Below are 16,381 nucleotides of genomic sequence, written 5' to 3' on the forward strand. Positions count from 1 at the left end.
CTCACAAAACTAAAGCCTCTGTGTGCACTTTTGCCAAATGTAAATTTTAGGTGGAACCATATTGCTAGTTCATCCCCTAAATTTTCATGGCTCATCCCTATAAAGGGTGAAAGCCACAGCTTGTTCAATGACCCATTGTGGCATCCTTCATTTTCATTTTCCTGTGTTGGAGATTGAGTGTTTTCCAAAATTATATTCAGAATGACCTGATACTGTATGCCTAAACATGATGAATGGCTGATTTCATCATCAGAACCCCACAAAATCTCATTCAATGACACCCACAAAATCTCATTCAATGACACAGCATAGTAAGGGGAAGTCTGTACAGAGGAGCCTGCCCCTTTCTCCCACCATGGTTTTTAGTGGGTAATTGAGTCTTCTGGATATATCTATGGGCAAATTAGAGTTGCTAGTGACATGTGGCATTCATCACTTTAGTGAGAAAAAATATCATTAGTTCCTTCAGATGTGAGAAAATTCAGAGCATATGGCTCATATAGTTAGGAAAATGTATGTCATAAGTAGTTAGGACTGAAAGCATTAACCAGTAAACAGTTCCTTTCAAACTAAAATTCATGAAGCATGATTTTTATCAGATTATATTGAGGATTTCTCTCAATGTGTTCCATCTTCATAACTTAGCATTGGCTTTGAACTTCATGAACCATGTATTCATTCAACTCGGGAGCTTGTCTAAGTCACCTTGTAAGTTGAACAAATTCTTGTCATTCTTAGGTTCTATCATGATCTCAGCATTATTCACAAACATGTTCAAGAGTGAATCCAGTCTTTCAAGCAAGACATAGATCAAAGAATAAGAATGATATTAAAGCAGAGCCTTGTTGCATGCTACTGGTTAACCCCAGCCCACTTAGAAATGGCATTTTTGAGATGTAGCCTTCATTCCTTTCCATTGAAATAAGTTTTGATAAACCGAATTAGTTTACCACTTTTTGTGCTTTAAAAATCTGTCATTTTGTATGGGATGCTGTCAGGTACCTTTTAACAGTTTAAGAACATACAATCCACATGTCCATTTCTTTTTCCTAGAATTATAGCTCACTCTGTCATGGAAGTCTAAAAGATTTGTTTTGTGTTACCTCTTTTTTCTATGCCTGTGGTGCTCTCACTTATGTAGTTTCTCCTTTTCAAAAAAATCTCCTATTTGCTATCTGATTGTCATTTTCAGCCTTTTACTGACCATGCTTGTCAGAGATACTGGTCTTTAATTCAGTACAGTTTCTTGATGTTAATTAGAATTAGGTGCGGCATTTGCTTTCTTCAACTCTCTTGGCATTGCATCCTCTTCCAACATTTTTTTTGACATTTCAGGCAGCCTGTCAAGTGTTTCAGCACACTTCCCCCCCCACATATGGAGAGACCTCGTCAGGTTCATTCACCGTACATGGATCGAGATCCTTCAGTAGCCTACTTATGACTTCTAACAATTTCCATGCTTCCCAAGTCCTTCTCCCTATCCCATCATGTGTGCATATGCTCCTATAAGTGAGGAAACAAAAATAGGTAAGGTAGAGATGAAAAACTTCAAAGAGCAGTTAGGTGAATGCTCAAGGAATTTAAAAATGAGACTGAAAATAGTCCTTGAATGTAATAGTGGAGTATGGGAAAATTAAGGGAATTATAGCAGGATAGGGAGTACCTGGTGGGAATGCAAAAGTTGAGTTTCTGGCAGACTTCTGTGCTAAAAGTGGTATTTGCTTAGCAAATACCTATTTTAAATACTTTGATAGTTTAATCATAGATATACTGTGCAATGAAAAAGAGCTGGGGGAGGAAACATATAAGAGGCACTGAGAAGTATATTGTAATAGGTGAAAAAATCAGGAAGGAAATATTGAGGTACAGAGGGAATGTTGAATTCTTAGCAAAATATGGTATGCTAACAATACAGATGATCAGGACAAGAGTGGGCACACAAATTTTGGGAGATAAAAAGTATAAGGTGGCTGTAGAATTGGAGAGACAGAAAGAGCAGAGAATGGGCTTTGAAACACCAGAAAAAAGTAGAGAAAAGTATGGTTGAGAGTTGAGGCAGGTATGAGGATGATTTGGTGCTTTTTCAAGGTTGTCCTTGGCAAGAAAGTGAAAAATGGAGGAGGGAGAGATGGATATGTGTGATGAGAAAAAGAATTAAAAGACTTAAGAAAATAGGTTGTTAGGGAGGTGAATGCAAGAGTTTTGGAAAGAGGGGCAAGTATGAAGTCTGTTGTGGATGAGAGAGCTTGGGAAGTGAGTCAGTTGTTGTTTGCTGATGATACACTGCTGGTGGCTGATTCATGTGAGAAACTGCAGAAGCTGGTGACTGAGTTTGTTAAAGTGTGTGAAAGAAGAAAGTTAAGAGTAAATGTGAATAAGAGCAAGGTTATTAGGTACAGTAGGGTTGAGGGTCAAGTCAATTGGGAGGTAAGTTTGAATGGAGAAAAACTGGAGGAAGTAAAGTGTTTTAGATATCTGGGAGTGGATCTGGCAGCAGATGGAACCATGGAAGCGGAAGTGAATCATAGGGTGGGGCAGGGGGCGAAAATTCTGGGAGCCTTGAAGAATGTGTGGAAGTCGAGAACATTATCTCGGAAAGCAAAAATGGGTATGTTTGAAGGAATAGTGGTTCCAACAATGTTGTATGGTTGCGAGGTGTGGGCTATGGATAGAGTTGTGCGCAGGAGGGTGGATGTGCTGGAAATGAGATGTTTGAGGACAATGTGTGGTGTGAGGTGGTTTGATCGAGTAAGAGAGATGTGTGGAAATAAAAAGAGCGTGGTTGAGAGAGCAGAAGAGGGTGTTTTGAAATGGTTTGGGCACATGGAGAGAATGAGTGAGGAAAGATCAACCAAGAGGATATATGTGTCGGAGGTGGAGGGAACAAGGAGAAGTGGGAGACCAAATTGGAGGTGGAAAGTTGGAGTGAAAAAGATTTTGTGTGATCAGGGCCTGAGCATGCAGGAGGGTGAAAGGAGGGCAAGGAATAGAGTGAATTGGATCGATGTGGTATACCGGGATTGACGTGCTGTCAGTGGATTGAATCAGGGCATGTGAAGCGTCTGGGGTAAACCATGGAAAGTTGTGCAGGGCCTGGATGTGAAAAGGGAGCTGTGGTTTTGGGCATTATTGCATGACAGCCAGAGACTGAGTGTGAACGAATGGGGCCTTTGTTGTCTTTTCCTAGTGCTACCTCGCACACATGAGGGGGGAGGGGGATGGTATTCCATGTGTGGCAAGGTGGCGATGGGAATGAATAAAGGCAGACAGTATGAATTGTGTGCATGGGTATATATGTTTGTGTCTGTGTGTGTATATATATGTGTACATTGAGATGTATAGGTATGTATATTTGTGTGTGTGGACGTGTATGTATATACATTGTGTATGGGGGTGGGTTGGGCCATTTCTTTCGTCTGTTTCCTTGCGCTACCTCGCAAACGCGGGAGACAGCGACAAAACAAAATAAATAAATAATGAGAAAATAGGAAGGCATATGTGAGTTATCTATAGTGTATGATATAAGAATATGCCAGTAAAAGAGCATATTCCTAGATGTATCTTTCCCTTCTTTGCAAGAGCCCAGAATGCATGATTTCATTCATGCACTTTTATATTGATACCAGTTTTAAGAAATTTGGTTTGGGTTTCACTCATCTTCTATAAGTTCTTGAGTGGCTCAGTGGGTCAGCATGCATCAGGACAGTGGAGCACACTGGCTTATCCCAGAACTCATGACCATGGCCCAGGAGTAACATTTTTTGCCCTGGCGCAAGTTTTGATTCTGGGTCCCTTAATTATCCCCTTGCCTTTAAACCCCCCCTTCCCCATGATACCTACTTTTTTCTTCCAGTCAGGATATTCCAGTTGCTTGTCTTTGTTTTCACACTCTGTTTGCAGTGTGAACTTTGCTTAATATCTACTATACTGCCAAGGGTTACAGCAAGCTGAAGAAGGTTTTTCTTGTAATTAAACCTTCTGCATTTTGATGCCACAGTTACTCTTACCACTCTCTTCTCTCCAACAATCTTGCTTCCTTTTTGGAAACCTCTACAAATCATCACCTTTGCCTCCATAATATAGTGATCAGACATCCCATCTCAGCACATTAACATCCAAAGGTCTCTCTTTTGCATGCCTATCAATTAACACATAATCCAATAATGCTCTTTGACCATCTTTCCTACTCACATACATATACTTATGTATATCTCTCTTTAAACCAGGTATTCCCAATCGCCAGTCTTTTTCAGCACACAAATCCACAAGCTCTTCACCATTTTCATTCACAACTCTGAATACTCCATGTACACCAATGATACCCTCAACTGTCACATTACTCACCTTTGCATTTGAATCACCCATCACTAACACCCAGTCTCGTGCACAAAGCTGCTGATACACTCACTCAGCTGCTCCCAAAACAATTGGCTCTAATGATCTTTCTTCTCACAACCAGGTGCTTAAGCACCAATTATCATCCATCTCTCTCCATCCACTTTCAGTTTTACCCACATCAATCTAGAATTTACTTTCTTACACTATCACACACTCCCACAACTTCCTTAGCTCTTGTTCTCTCACCAACTTGTCTTAACTCGTAGGACATTTTCAAACCATTCTTCCCCTTCACCCTTGAGCTTTGTTTCACTCAGAGCCAGAACATCTAGGTTTCCCTCCTTAAATGTACTACTTATCTCTCCTTACTTCTCATTTTGGATACATCCACACACTTACAGACTGTCTTCAAGGAGGATGAGCACTCCATTTGACTCCTGTTTCCCTTTTTAGAAGTTGAAATACAAGGAGGGGAGGGTTTCCAGCCCCCCTTAGTTGCCTTCTATGACACACAGGTAATATGTGGGAAGTATTTTTTCTCTCCTATCCCCAGGGATAGCAGTGATGGCATGTGCAAAAGATGCATATGGCATGAGAAAGGTGGGAGGTGGGCAGATTAGAGAGTAGCAAGTGGTGGAATGAGGAAGTAAAGTTGCTAGTGAAAGAGAAAAGAGAGGTGTTTGGACAATACTTTTAAGGAAGGAGTGCAAATGACTGGGAGACATGTTAAAGAAAGTGGCAGGAGGTCAAGAGGAAGGTGTAAGGATTGAAAACGAGGGCAAATGAGAGTTGGGGTGAGAAGTATCATTAAACTTTAGGGAGAATAAAAAGATGTTTTGGAAGGAGGTAAATAATGTGCTAAAGACAAGGAAACAAATGAGAACATTGGTGAAGGGGAAAGTGATAACAGGTAGTGATGAAGTGAGGAGATGGAGTGAGTATTTTGAAGGTTTGTAGAATATGTTTGATGATAGAGTGGCAAATGTAGGGTGTTGTGGTTGGGATGGTGTGCAAAGTCAGAGAGTCAGGGAGAATGGTTTGTTTGAGAGAGAAAAGGTGGCGAAAGCCTTATGGAAGGTGAAATCTGGCTAGGTGGTGGGTTTGGATGGTATTGCAGTTGACTGTGTTCTTGATTTAATGATTGTATAAGAAATTGTATTATTTCTTATTGTGAACTTTATTCTACCTTTGATAACACAACATGTATGGGGAATGAGCTGGCAAGACGGTTTCATAGGGGTTCCCTTAGGGATCAGTTTCTGTTCAGCATTTTCTGTGGTCTTGTAATGGCCAGGTCCCAAGGTTGCCAGACAAAAGAAGTTCAAAATGTGTATCTTTTCCCAAATTTCAATCCATTCCCACTTAGATTTCAAAACACCTCAGTTAATCATTTCAGTATTGTACTCATGTTGGGCATAACTGTATCCTCTTTTCTATCATAAAAATAGCACATAACATTGCAGAATACATTTCCCTAAAGCTGCTTATTGTAGATTATGTATGAAGACAGCCACAAGAGGAGTGCAGAGGATAAAGAAAGGTGTTGATATATGGCATTCTTCATGCAGTTGGAATCACACTACCGCCTGAGCTTTGCTTCTCGCTGGCAGCAGTCACTAGAAAGTTAGGTCATAGGAGTATGTATACCATAAATTTGTAGGGGTCATAGGAAGGGCCATTGCTATGTTACCTGAGCCCTGCCTGTCATTGGCGGTGGTGTCACTGTCGGGGTTGACTGTGGTTTTGGTACATTACATGTGACAGCCAATGCTAATGTGATATGGTAAGCATTGCCTCTGGTATTTCACTGCAAGGAACCCTTTTACATTCTAGGATTGTCACAAATTCTTTATACATCAAATTGGGGAATAGTAAGTCAGGAAACAGTAATAACATTTCAGACAACATTCTCACATCCTTACCCATGTTTTCTCCTCTTGGCTGATCAGTATCCATCAAAATGTCAAAGAGGATCTCTCTCCTGCTGCTAGTTGGTTGAGCGAGATGTGGTTCATGTAGTTTAGTGCTTTACAACCAAGATTCAGTGACAGGTATGAAATGAGTGTTTAACTTTACTGCTGAGATTCAGTGACAGGTATGAAATGAGTGTTTAACTTTAAATTTAAAGGATTAAGATTGGTATAAGGAATGGGTTATGCAAGAAGCAAGACCTTCCACTTATCTCAGTGGTTCTTTGAGATGTGAGGGTTGACAACCATGCTAATCCTTGAACAGTATCGTTTTATAGTGAATACTGAGCCATGAACAATTGCTTTGTGATGCGTGTTAGTCCATGAGGAGCATTACTTTGTGACAGGTGTTGATCCATGAACATTAACTCTCACATTTCATGGTTCACCACCAAGTACTTTTGTGTGAACAAAATGTTTCAAAGTATTCTGTTACTTGGTGGAAACAATAGCTTCTTAATTTTTGGTTATAGCCAACCAAAAATGCAAGATTTTTCCTTATCAGGGATTTAGAAAAGTTAGAAATGGATATGTAGAGCAAAGCTGATTTGATACACAAATCCAACAGGCATTGATCATCCCATTTCTCCCCTCATCTCATCTTCCTGAAATGGCACTCTCTCCATTATGTCCTCACATTGGCATGTAGATTTCAGAGTTTTCACACCTTTCTACCTGTTGACATATATCCTATATTTTACATAATGTATTTTGCTTTGTGTCCTGCATTTTATTGTCATTTTCAACATACCATGAAAAATGTATAATTTCTTAGTATTCACACTGCCTCCTCACCATATGTTTCACCTTTGTTTTATTTTCTTATTTATTAATGCCTAATCTCAGTACGATTATATATTATTTTATTTCTACAGCTTCAGAAGCTCTCAATGTTGACCATCCATTTTTGAAGACCCGTTCATTGGCCTTGGCTACCAAGTCATCTAAGGCAAAGGCTATGCGCATTACTGATGCCCTTCTACCTTATAAGCCACGCCCTGCTACCTCCGCATCCCTAGCTCGTAGATTGGTGTCTGGAGCACTTGGGTTGAAGGTGAACATCTCGCAGGAGGTTCGTGAAGCAGAGAAACAGAAACTTAAGGATGCCAAAGGTAAGACACATTTTTGTATACTTAGGGGTAATCTTTTGACATATATAAAGTTTCCGTGTATAATTGTATTACATAGCTTTCTTTTAGAAAGTTGGATGATTGTGCAAAGGTGTGTTACCATGATATTTTAGGTACATCGTACTTCCATTCATGGAAAGTGGGATATTAAAAAAATAAGTACAGCATCTGCTTGAAAAAGATAAACCCCTTCTGCCCTTCCCCAGAGTTTTGCTACCATTGTAGGCATGGCTGTCTTAAGGCATGGGCTAATGGGTTACAGTTTCACACTAAGCAAGGAAGTGCCAGTGGGGTCTGGTTGTGGATAGGGGACTGTGGTTACCGTGCATTATACGTGACAGCAAGAGTGGATGTGAGCGAAAGAGAACATTTTCTTGTTTGTTTCAGATGCTACCTTGCTGATGTAGGAAATGATGAACAAGTATGAAAAAATATGATTTTATTCAGTATTGTCAAATGTACCAAAAAAGTGGTCATGTTCCTTATGTGACACGCATACACATCAAGTGAAGGTACTTTGTACCAACCTAGGATTAGCATATTTTCAAATGATCATTGAGAATGAAAGGGTTTCTAGGCTGGCTGTAGTCCCTACACCTTGTAGAGGTTAATCCAGCTCAGGTTGTAGGTGTTTATGTTTACTGTGTGCTTGGTAAGCTCAGCTCTAAGAAATTTGCTGCTTGTGTATTTTTGACTTATTAATATAACCATAAAAGATTTAGTGCATCTTTTGCTGTATGTTTCATTATTGAATAGAACAAAAGTATCTTGCTGACCTCTCACTCTTTCAAAGGGTAATCTAACGTGACAGTGACATCTCTGCACACTTCATTGTGGTTAATGCCCCCATGACCCTTGTTTTCACATGAGTTGTGAGTGCAAAGTTTACCACAGCACTTTGGTGCTCCTGTATTAATTCTTTGTCAATAATTGATTTACAGAGTTTGGATTAAGTACAGCTTTTCAGATAAAACTTTTATTTATAGTCCAGATTATTTTATGTTAAAAGAAGCTAGCAAAATTTGCAAGTACTTGCCATAATGTTGACTTGATTCAGACCCTCAGAAATATGGTTAATTTTACCTCCCCCCCCAAATTTAGTTGATCCCTTTAAATTAACTTTCTGGGATTCTTCTTTCAGTGATTTTGGCAAAATTTATCATAGTGCTTGATGTCTCCAATGCCTGTGACAAGGTGTGGTACAAGTCTTTGCCTTTTAAACTCTTCCCTCTGGCTTTCTGTTTCTCTCTGTTCCCTGCCACTTATTTTCATCTCTAGCCTTTCCATTGCAATAGTCATTGATACTGTGACTTCCTCCTATCCTGTCAACAGTTGGGTTCGTCAGGGTTCTATCTTATCGCTACTCACTTTCATATCTCAGTAAATGATCTTTCCTCACTTTTAACCCTATTTATTGTATGCTGATAATTCCACTTCATCTCGCATTCATTCCCCACTTTTTCCTCAGTTGAGGTGCAGCTTCTTAGATTAGGGAGGCAGTAAACTAGTCGTTTGATAGTGCTGAAATGGAGTTTCTCCCAATGTCTCAAAGAATTATTTGCTTCTCTCTGTTCAGCTTCAGAACCTCACAATTTAGCCCTGTTATAACATTATGATGGGTATAACCATATATCTTCCACTCTGTGCCCACATTATCAACTTCACAGTTTGCTTCCCAAAACCTTTGGGGTTGCTGTATTGGTGCCATAATTATTTCTGAGCAACTGCTTCATACTGCAGGGATTTCATTCTCTCTAGTCTGGAATGCTGCTCAAATATCTGGAGTGACTTTTCATCCCTCTCTCACTTAAGCCTTAAATTACACTGTAAGCACCCCAAATTTAGAGGTATCCAGTATGGTGAGTTATCAAGAAATTAAAAAATATTCTAGTCTTATCACTTGATAAGTTAGGAAAAAATCAAGTAAGCTTACCTTCTTTGGTGCTGCACGAACATGTAAAGTTCAGACACTCACTATGATATACCAGCTGTGTTATTACTGATGACAGAACAGAAGACACTCGCTATGATATACCAGCGCTGTTATCACTGATGACATAATAGAATATATCATATATTGACCAGCATGCCTAGTTTACTTAATTCACTCACATATTAGTGTATGTTTCATTGTCTTAACGTACTTCACACTTTTGGAGACTTTGTAACATGATACCTGGTGAATGATAGATAATGGTTAGGGTTTCTGCACATAGCTTATTTGTGTAATTTTCAGATATATCAATTATTCATTACATATTCTTTATATGATTTTCAGTTATATACATGAGTTGGTTTTGCAGTTTTATATTCTTTTCATGATGACCTAAGCCATCTAGTGCAGCTATGCTTGCCATCACCTTTCTTGTACTTATTTCCTCCATATCACTTTTACATTATGATAAAAATCACATTCAACATCTATATGTTTCACTCTTATTATTGCTTCAGAGAAATCAATAAATTTGGCAGGTCAAGCATGGTAAGTTGCTGATCAGAGTGAATATGTTTAGGAGGGACAAGCTGTTAGCACATGATCAGGGAAGTGCTTATTACAGTTCATTAATTCCCATTATATATTATTTGTGATATGTTTAGGTATTCACTTTGTATGTATGTACTTGCTTGATAAACAGTGCTTGTTTTGTTTATTGCCATAGCAACATTTTCACTCATTACCAAGTTTAATTTTCTTGCTTGCAAATCTGTCTCAGAAATTTCAAAGTGCAAGGTTCTCACCAGATGTATTCTTCTCATACAGGGATGGTTTATTTTAGTTATGATATTTAGGGTAAAACATCACCAGATATATATATATATCCCTGGGGATAGGGGAGAAAGAATACTTCCCATGTATTCCCTGCATGTCGTAGAATGCGACTAAAAGGGAAAGGAGCAGGGGCTGGAAATCCTTCCCTTTCGTTTTCAATTTTCCAAAAGAAGGAAGTGAGAAGGGGGCTAAGTGAGGATATTGCCTCAAAAGCTCAGTCCTGTGTTCTAAATGCTACCTCGCTAATGCGGGAAATGGTGAATAGTATGAAATATATATATATATATATATATATATATATATATTTTTCATACTAGTCACCATTTCCCGCAATAGCGAGGTAGCGTTAAGAACAGAGGACTGGGTCTTTGAGGGAATATCCTCACCTGGCCCCCTTCTCTGTTTCTTCTTTTCGAAAATTAGAAAAAAAAAACGAGAGGGGAGGATTTCCAGCCCCCCACTCCCATATATATATATATATATATATGTTGAAATTAGTTTGGAATGTTTTGGATCAAGTACTTATTGAAGTAATGTTTTTTTTTTTTAGAGTTCAGGTAGTGAACATTTTCAAGGATTCTAAAGGTTCAGCAAACAGTAAAGTCTGGAAAAGCAAGCTAATTTTATTATTTAGATGTCACTAATTCACAGCATCCATTTTGAAGAGAAAATACTGAAAAAAATTATTAGTCAACTCCTTTCCCTATTGTACTCAAGTTTATTCTTGCCAAGCATTTATTTTAAGAGAAAGTAAATTTTTATTGGTTTTCAGCAAAATATTTTATTTTGTCTTTATATTAAAAAAAATGGATATAAAAAGATATATCTTTTAGAGCACTTCAGTGCTGATATTCTGTCCACAAGCGTACAATCTTTCCTTGTCACAAATAACACTTTGCAACTCTAGATTTTCTTGCAGTGAGCACTTTGCACTAGCCCTGACCTTTGGGAAAATGGTAGGAGCAGTAGGTAGGAACATTGGACAGGAGTTTCAGGTAGAATTAGTATGTAGGAGCATTAGGTAGAATTAGTAAGTTGTAACATTAGGCTGGAATATTAGAAAGTAGTAGTAGAAAACTCTGCGCTGGAGTTACCCTCTTCCAGTGGCCTGTTAAGAGTGCACTAAACGCTAAGAAGCAGCTCTGGAGTTCAACAGTTATGGAGATATGTAATGGTTACCTCCTTGAGGGAGTTTCTAAAGGGAATGGGCATCAGAAATATAGTTAGATAACACTTCAGTGAAAAATTTGTAAGGAAAGGAGTTACTCTCTATAGTACTAAGATATACAGAAGTACAGTATTGTGATAAAACACTCTTCGAACAGTTAGAGTGGAGTATGTAGATAGGCAGATAGCTGATGTGGGAGTAACAGCTTCTTTGTCGATGATCCTGAGGCAGTGAGGAGCACAAGACATTATCTGCTGATGGGAAGCATAGGACAATTTTCATCTCTTACAGTACAGTATAGTATTGATTTTCTGTTGAAACACTTGATTCAGTGCAGTATATTAATAGCTGGATGAATGCATACCTGATTGGAGTTCCTTTCTGTTTAGAATTTTAATACTTTCTCCCATATCATAAGTCATAGATGGTGGGTGTACCAATACCATATCAGCACACTTTTTTCACCAAAGCTCATTTATCAAACCTCTGTATAATTGCTACTTTTTTGAAGACAGTAAGTGTAACTTGGTTACGTTTGGGAGGACTGAACTTGTCATGAGGGAGTTGTCTCATCTTGAAATATATAATGAGGGCTTTAAATAAAATAACTTGTCCGAATAGGAACGTTCACAGGCAAAATTAATGTTCAACCAAACAAAGATGCTGACCCCTTGAATATACTGTTTGGTTCTAAGGCTTTTGAATTTTGTATTATCTGAATGATATGTTGTTTGTTCATAGAGGATACTATATCAATTCTTTCAGTTATTACTCTTGTTCCATACCATTATGAATGGAATTGGACTTATGACACATTAGAATATAAATGTGTGACCAGTGATTTTGCTGAGGATTAAGAAAGTAATGATGAACAGGAGTAACTGGTCACGAAAAAATGTTTTGTGTGCCTAAACATATTTTGTATGGTATCTTTTGGGAATCCACAGTTAGTTGAAAAGTATCTTTGATGGTGTAGGCTTTACTTACTAACGTCTTATGTTTCAGCTCGAAAGAAGTTGGAAGCTAAGCAGAGAGTGGATGCTTGGGAAGGAACTTTGACGTGACATAGTGGATATACTGCTCTGACCTCCTGATTCATTGTGTTATAGGATGTTGCCAGTATTTTAATGTGAAAATAATTGGAGGATGATACTGAGGTTTTCCCGCCTCTTTAATGATATAATAACTCGTGGGGTTACAGTCATAGCAAATTATGAGATTTGCTTGGCACTGATGTCCTGAATTTTAGTAGGAACAACAGAAATGCATTTATCACTAAAATGAAGTGGAATATAACTACTGATAGTTGGTTTATGACTCGAGTTAATTATTAAACTGGAATGTCTAGAAAATGAAAAACTAGAAATGTATTATTTCAAAGTGTTACATTACTTGTTTAACTATAGTACATATAAGATGCTTGAAATTGATACCTTTTAGCCAAAGTAATGATTAAGAAGTTAATATTTAAAGGGACTTTTCAGGATTATAACTAGCTTTCGTCCAAACCCTCAGTGAATTGAGGAAAAATATAGCAAATAAAATCGTATATTTAAAGCCAATGTACTGTATTGTGGGAGAAAGCTTTTATAACATATTTTGTCAATAATCCTATTGAATATGAAGAAATCCATGTTTGGATGTCGGTAGGATTGTTCAAAATCAGAAGAAAAGTCCATGACTGCATGTCAGTTGGAGTATATTTACCTTATTAAGACTGGGGTGGTAAAAAAACAGAAGGGTTGTTGTATGGGACCTAAATGTGCTTGAGTCCTGGAAAATATATTATGAATCACATAGCTCACTGGGATCATCTTGGGAGCTTGATATATCAGCTAGTGGGAGATATGTTGATGGGCACCAAACTACCTCAGAAGCCTGAGGCGGACTTGAACCGCTGAGTGTGTACCTGCTACCTCAGTGCTCCACTAATGAGGACAATACTGCTCCCCTTTTGTAATTACTAAGATGTATAGAGTTAAGTGCCTGAGGTATTACTTCCAACAACCCTACATCTCAGGTCTGTTGTTTCATCTTTTTATTTTATTTGAAGGCAAACCAAGAAGTAATTGTACATATATGTATATGTATATATCTGTTATGGCATTTACTGTTTTTAATATTTGTATAAAGTGATAAGACATGTAAATAGGTTGCCAATATTGAGTAGAGTTTAATGCTTGACCAAACAGTGTGTATGTTTGAATCTATGTGAATTGACAGTTCGAGTACTACTTTTTAAATATGAAGTAGTTATTTTGATAATGAATTCTTGGCTATCATTATTTGTTTGAAGTTCATGACAAATCATGTATTTTGGTATACATTTTATTCATATGTAAATTTTAATGCTTTTTAAGTGAATTGGAATTATCCCTGAATATGAATACACGTAAGTACTTTCTAGTACTTTACTTTACATTTACCATATGTCTGTTGTCATCCTAAATTTTTACTTTAATGTATTTGTCATAACAGTTATCTTCATTAACTTTGAGAAATGACCTATTGACGGTACTTAGTCATTATTTATAATTTATTTATACATACGTATATATACATATATATCCTATCCCAAAAATGAGTGTTCACAAGAAACACCGATAGTCATATATACATACTTTGGGGCATTATAAAGTTCTAGTTCGAGATAGACTTGGTTGATAAATTGATTAGAAGTATACAGTACCACAGACTTTGTGGGATTTTTCCTGGTTCATATGAAGAACCAAGTCAAAGCAATGATACTGTGGATCAGGACCTGCAATCAGTTTGTGTAAAGAAATGAATAACTTTTTATGTTCTGCAGATGTGATACCTTCTTCAGCATTTGGATATGATACATGATGTAGTATTCATATGAGCAGGGGGATAGTGGAGCCATAGTGCAATATTATGTGAGGTTTTGACCCATGTATTATCTTGTATAGTAAGTGCTTGGCCATAAAGGGAGACAATTTTGTATGAGAGACTTGATAGTTTAACAAGCTGTTGCTGCTTGAAGGGTATTTTTGCAAATCGAGAGTTTTTAATGTAACAGTCGTGTAGAATTTTTATATATGAAATTAAGATAGTTTGAGAGCAGCCATATTTTACTTTGGCAATTTTTAGCCATTAATAAAGATATTAATCTTTATCTTAAAAGATAATTTTTTTTTTTACCCATATTGTTGTCAGTCAGTAATGTGAACGATGTTAATTTACTAGTATATATTTTTGTACATCTTTCACATACTCTTCTCCCTGAACTTTGTTAATAAATATGTGATTCCTTTTTGTCTCATGATTTACCTTGTACACTGACCTGTGACCTTTTAACCATGAGGTTAGGGAAGAAAAGATTACCTTTTAAGAGAGATTTCGAATAGAAAGCCTCTCTTCCAGTAGTAAAACTCTCAATAGTAGAACCCCAACATACCTTCCTCTTGACCTCCAGACACTTCTGTACATCAGCCAATCTTTTACACTCCTTCCCTGTAAATACTCTTTCATTAGTAACTTTACTTAGACATGCTCTGTGGAAGGTATTAAGAGTATATGGTGTGGAAGGCAGGTTGCTAGAAGCAGTGAAAAGTTTTTATCGAGGATGTAAGGCATGTGTACGAATAGGAAGAGAGCAAACTGACTGGTTCCCAGTCAATGTCGATTTGTGGCAGGGATGCGTGATATCTCCATGGTTGTTTCATGAGTTTTGGATAGAGGGACAAGTATGCTGTCTGGTGTGGATGAGAGAGCTTGGGAAATGAGTCAGTTGTTGTTCGCTGATGATACAGCGCTGGTGGCCGATTCGGGTGAGAAACTGCAGAAGTTGGTGACTGGGTTTGGTAAAGTGTGTGAAAGCTGAGAGTAAATGTGAATAAGAGCAAGGTTATTAGGTACAGTAGGGTTGAGGGCAAGTCATTTGGGAGGTAAGTTTGAATGGAGAAAACTGGAGGAAGTGAAGTGTTTTAGATACCTGGGAGTGGATTTGGCAGCGGATGGAAGCGGAGGTGAGTTACAGGGTGGGGGCAAAGGTTCTGGGAGCGTTGAATAATGTGTGGAAGGCGAGAACATTATCTCAGAAAGAAAAAAATGGGTGTTTGAAAGAATATTGGTTCCAACAATGTTATATGGTTGCAAGGTGTGGGCTATAGATAGGGTTGTGTGAAGGAGGGTGTATGTGTTGGAAATGAGATGTTTGAGGACAATATATGGTGTGAGGTGGTTTGGGTGTGAGGTGGTTTGATCAAGTAAGCAATATAAGGGTAAGAGAGATGTGTGGTAAAAAAAATAGTGTGGTTGAGAGAGCAGAAGAGGGTGTATTGAAATGGTTTGGTCACATGGAAAGATTTGACAAAGAGGATATAGGTTTGTGCGAAGGAGGGTGGATGTGTGGGAAATGAGATGTTTGAGGACAATTTGTGGTGTGAGGTGATTTGATCAAGTAAGCAAAGAAAGATGTGTGGTAATAATAAGAGTGTGGTTGAGAGAGCAGAAGATGGTGTACTGAAATGGTTTGGTCACATGGAGAGAATGCGTGAGGAAAAATTGACAAAGAGGATATATGTGTCAAAGGTGGAGGGAACACAGAGAAATGGGAAATTGAAGGTAAAAGGATGAAGTGAAAAGGATTTTGAGTGATTGGGGCCTGAAAACGCAAGAGGGTGTAAGGCATGCAAGGAAAAGAGTGAATTGGAACGATGTGGTACACTGGGGTTGACGTGCTGTCAATGGATTGAACCAGGGCATGTGAAGCGTCTCGGGTAAACCATGGAAAGTCTTGTGGGGCCTGGATGTGGAAAATGAGTTGTGGTTACGGTGCATCATACATGACAGCTAGAGACTGAGTGTGAATGAATGTGGCTTTTGTTGTCTTTTCCTAGCACTACCACGCATGCGTGCGGGGGGAGGGGGGTGTCATTTCATGTGTGGTGGGGTGGCAACAGGAATGAATAAAAGCAGCAAGTATGAATTATGTACATGTCTGTGTATGTATATATATATATATATATATATATATATATAT

The 16,381-nt window shown here is 38.1% G+C and overlaps 1 protein-coding gene across 1 annotated transcript in view; it reads left to right on the forward strand.

Annotated features, from left to right (window-relative positions):
• Positions 1–14,649, forward strand: part of LOC139749829 (uncharacterized) — a 57,278-nt gene extending 42,629 nt beyond the window's left edge. Inside the window, exons 4-5 of the mRNA XM_071664125.1 lie at positions 7,184–7,420; positions 12,382–14,649. Coding sequence (XP_071520226.1) covers positions 7,184–7,420; positions 12,382–12,440 — 296 coding nt within the window. The 3' untranslated portion in view covers positions 12,441–14,649. The remainder of the gene's footprint in view (positions 1–7,183; positions 7,421–12,381) is intronic.
• The last annotated feature ends 1,732 nt before the right edge of the window (positions 14,650–16,381 follow it).

This window comes from Panulirus ornatus, chromosome 8, assembly GCF_036320965.1.
Source record: "Panulirus ornatus isolate Po-2019 chromosome 8, ASM3632096v1, whole genome shotgun sequence".
Taxonomy (NCBI): Eukaryota; Metazoa; Arthropoda; class Malacostraca; order Decapoda; family Palinuridae; genus Panulirus; species Panulirus ornatus.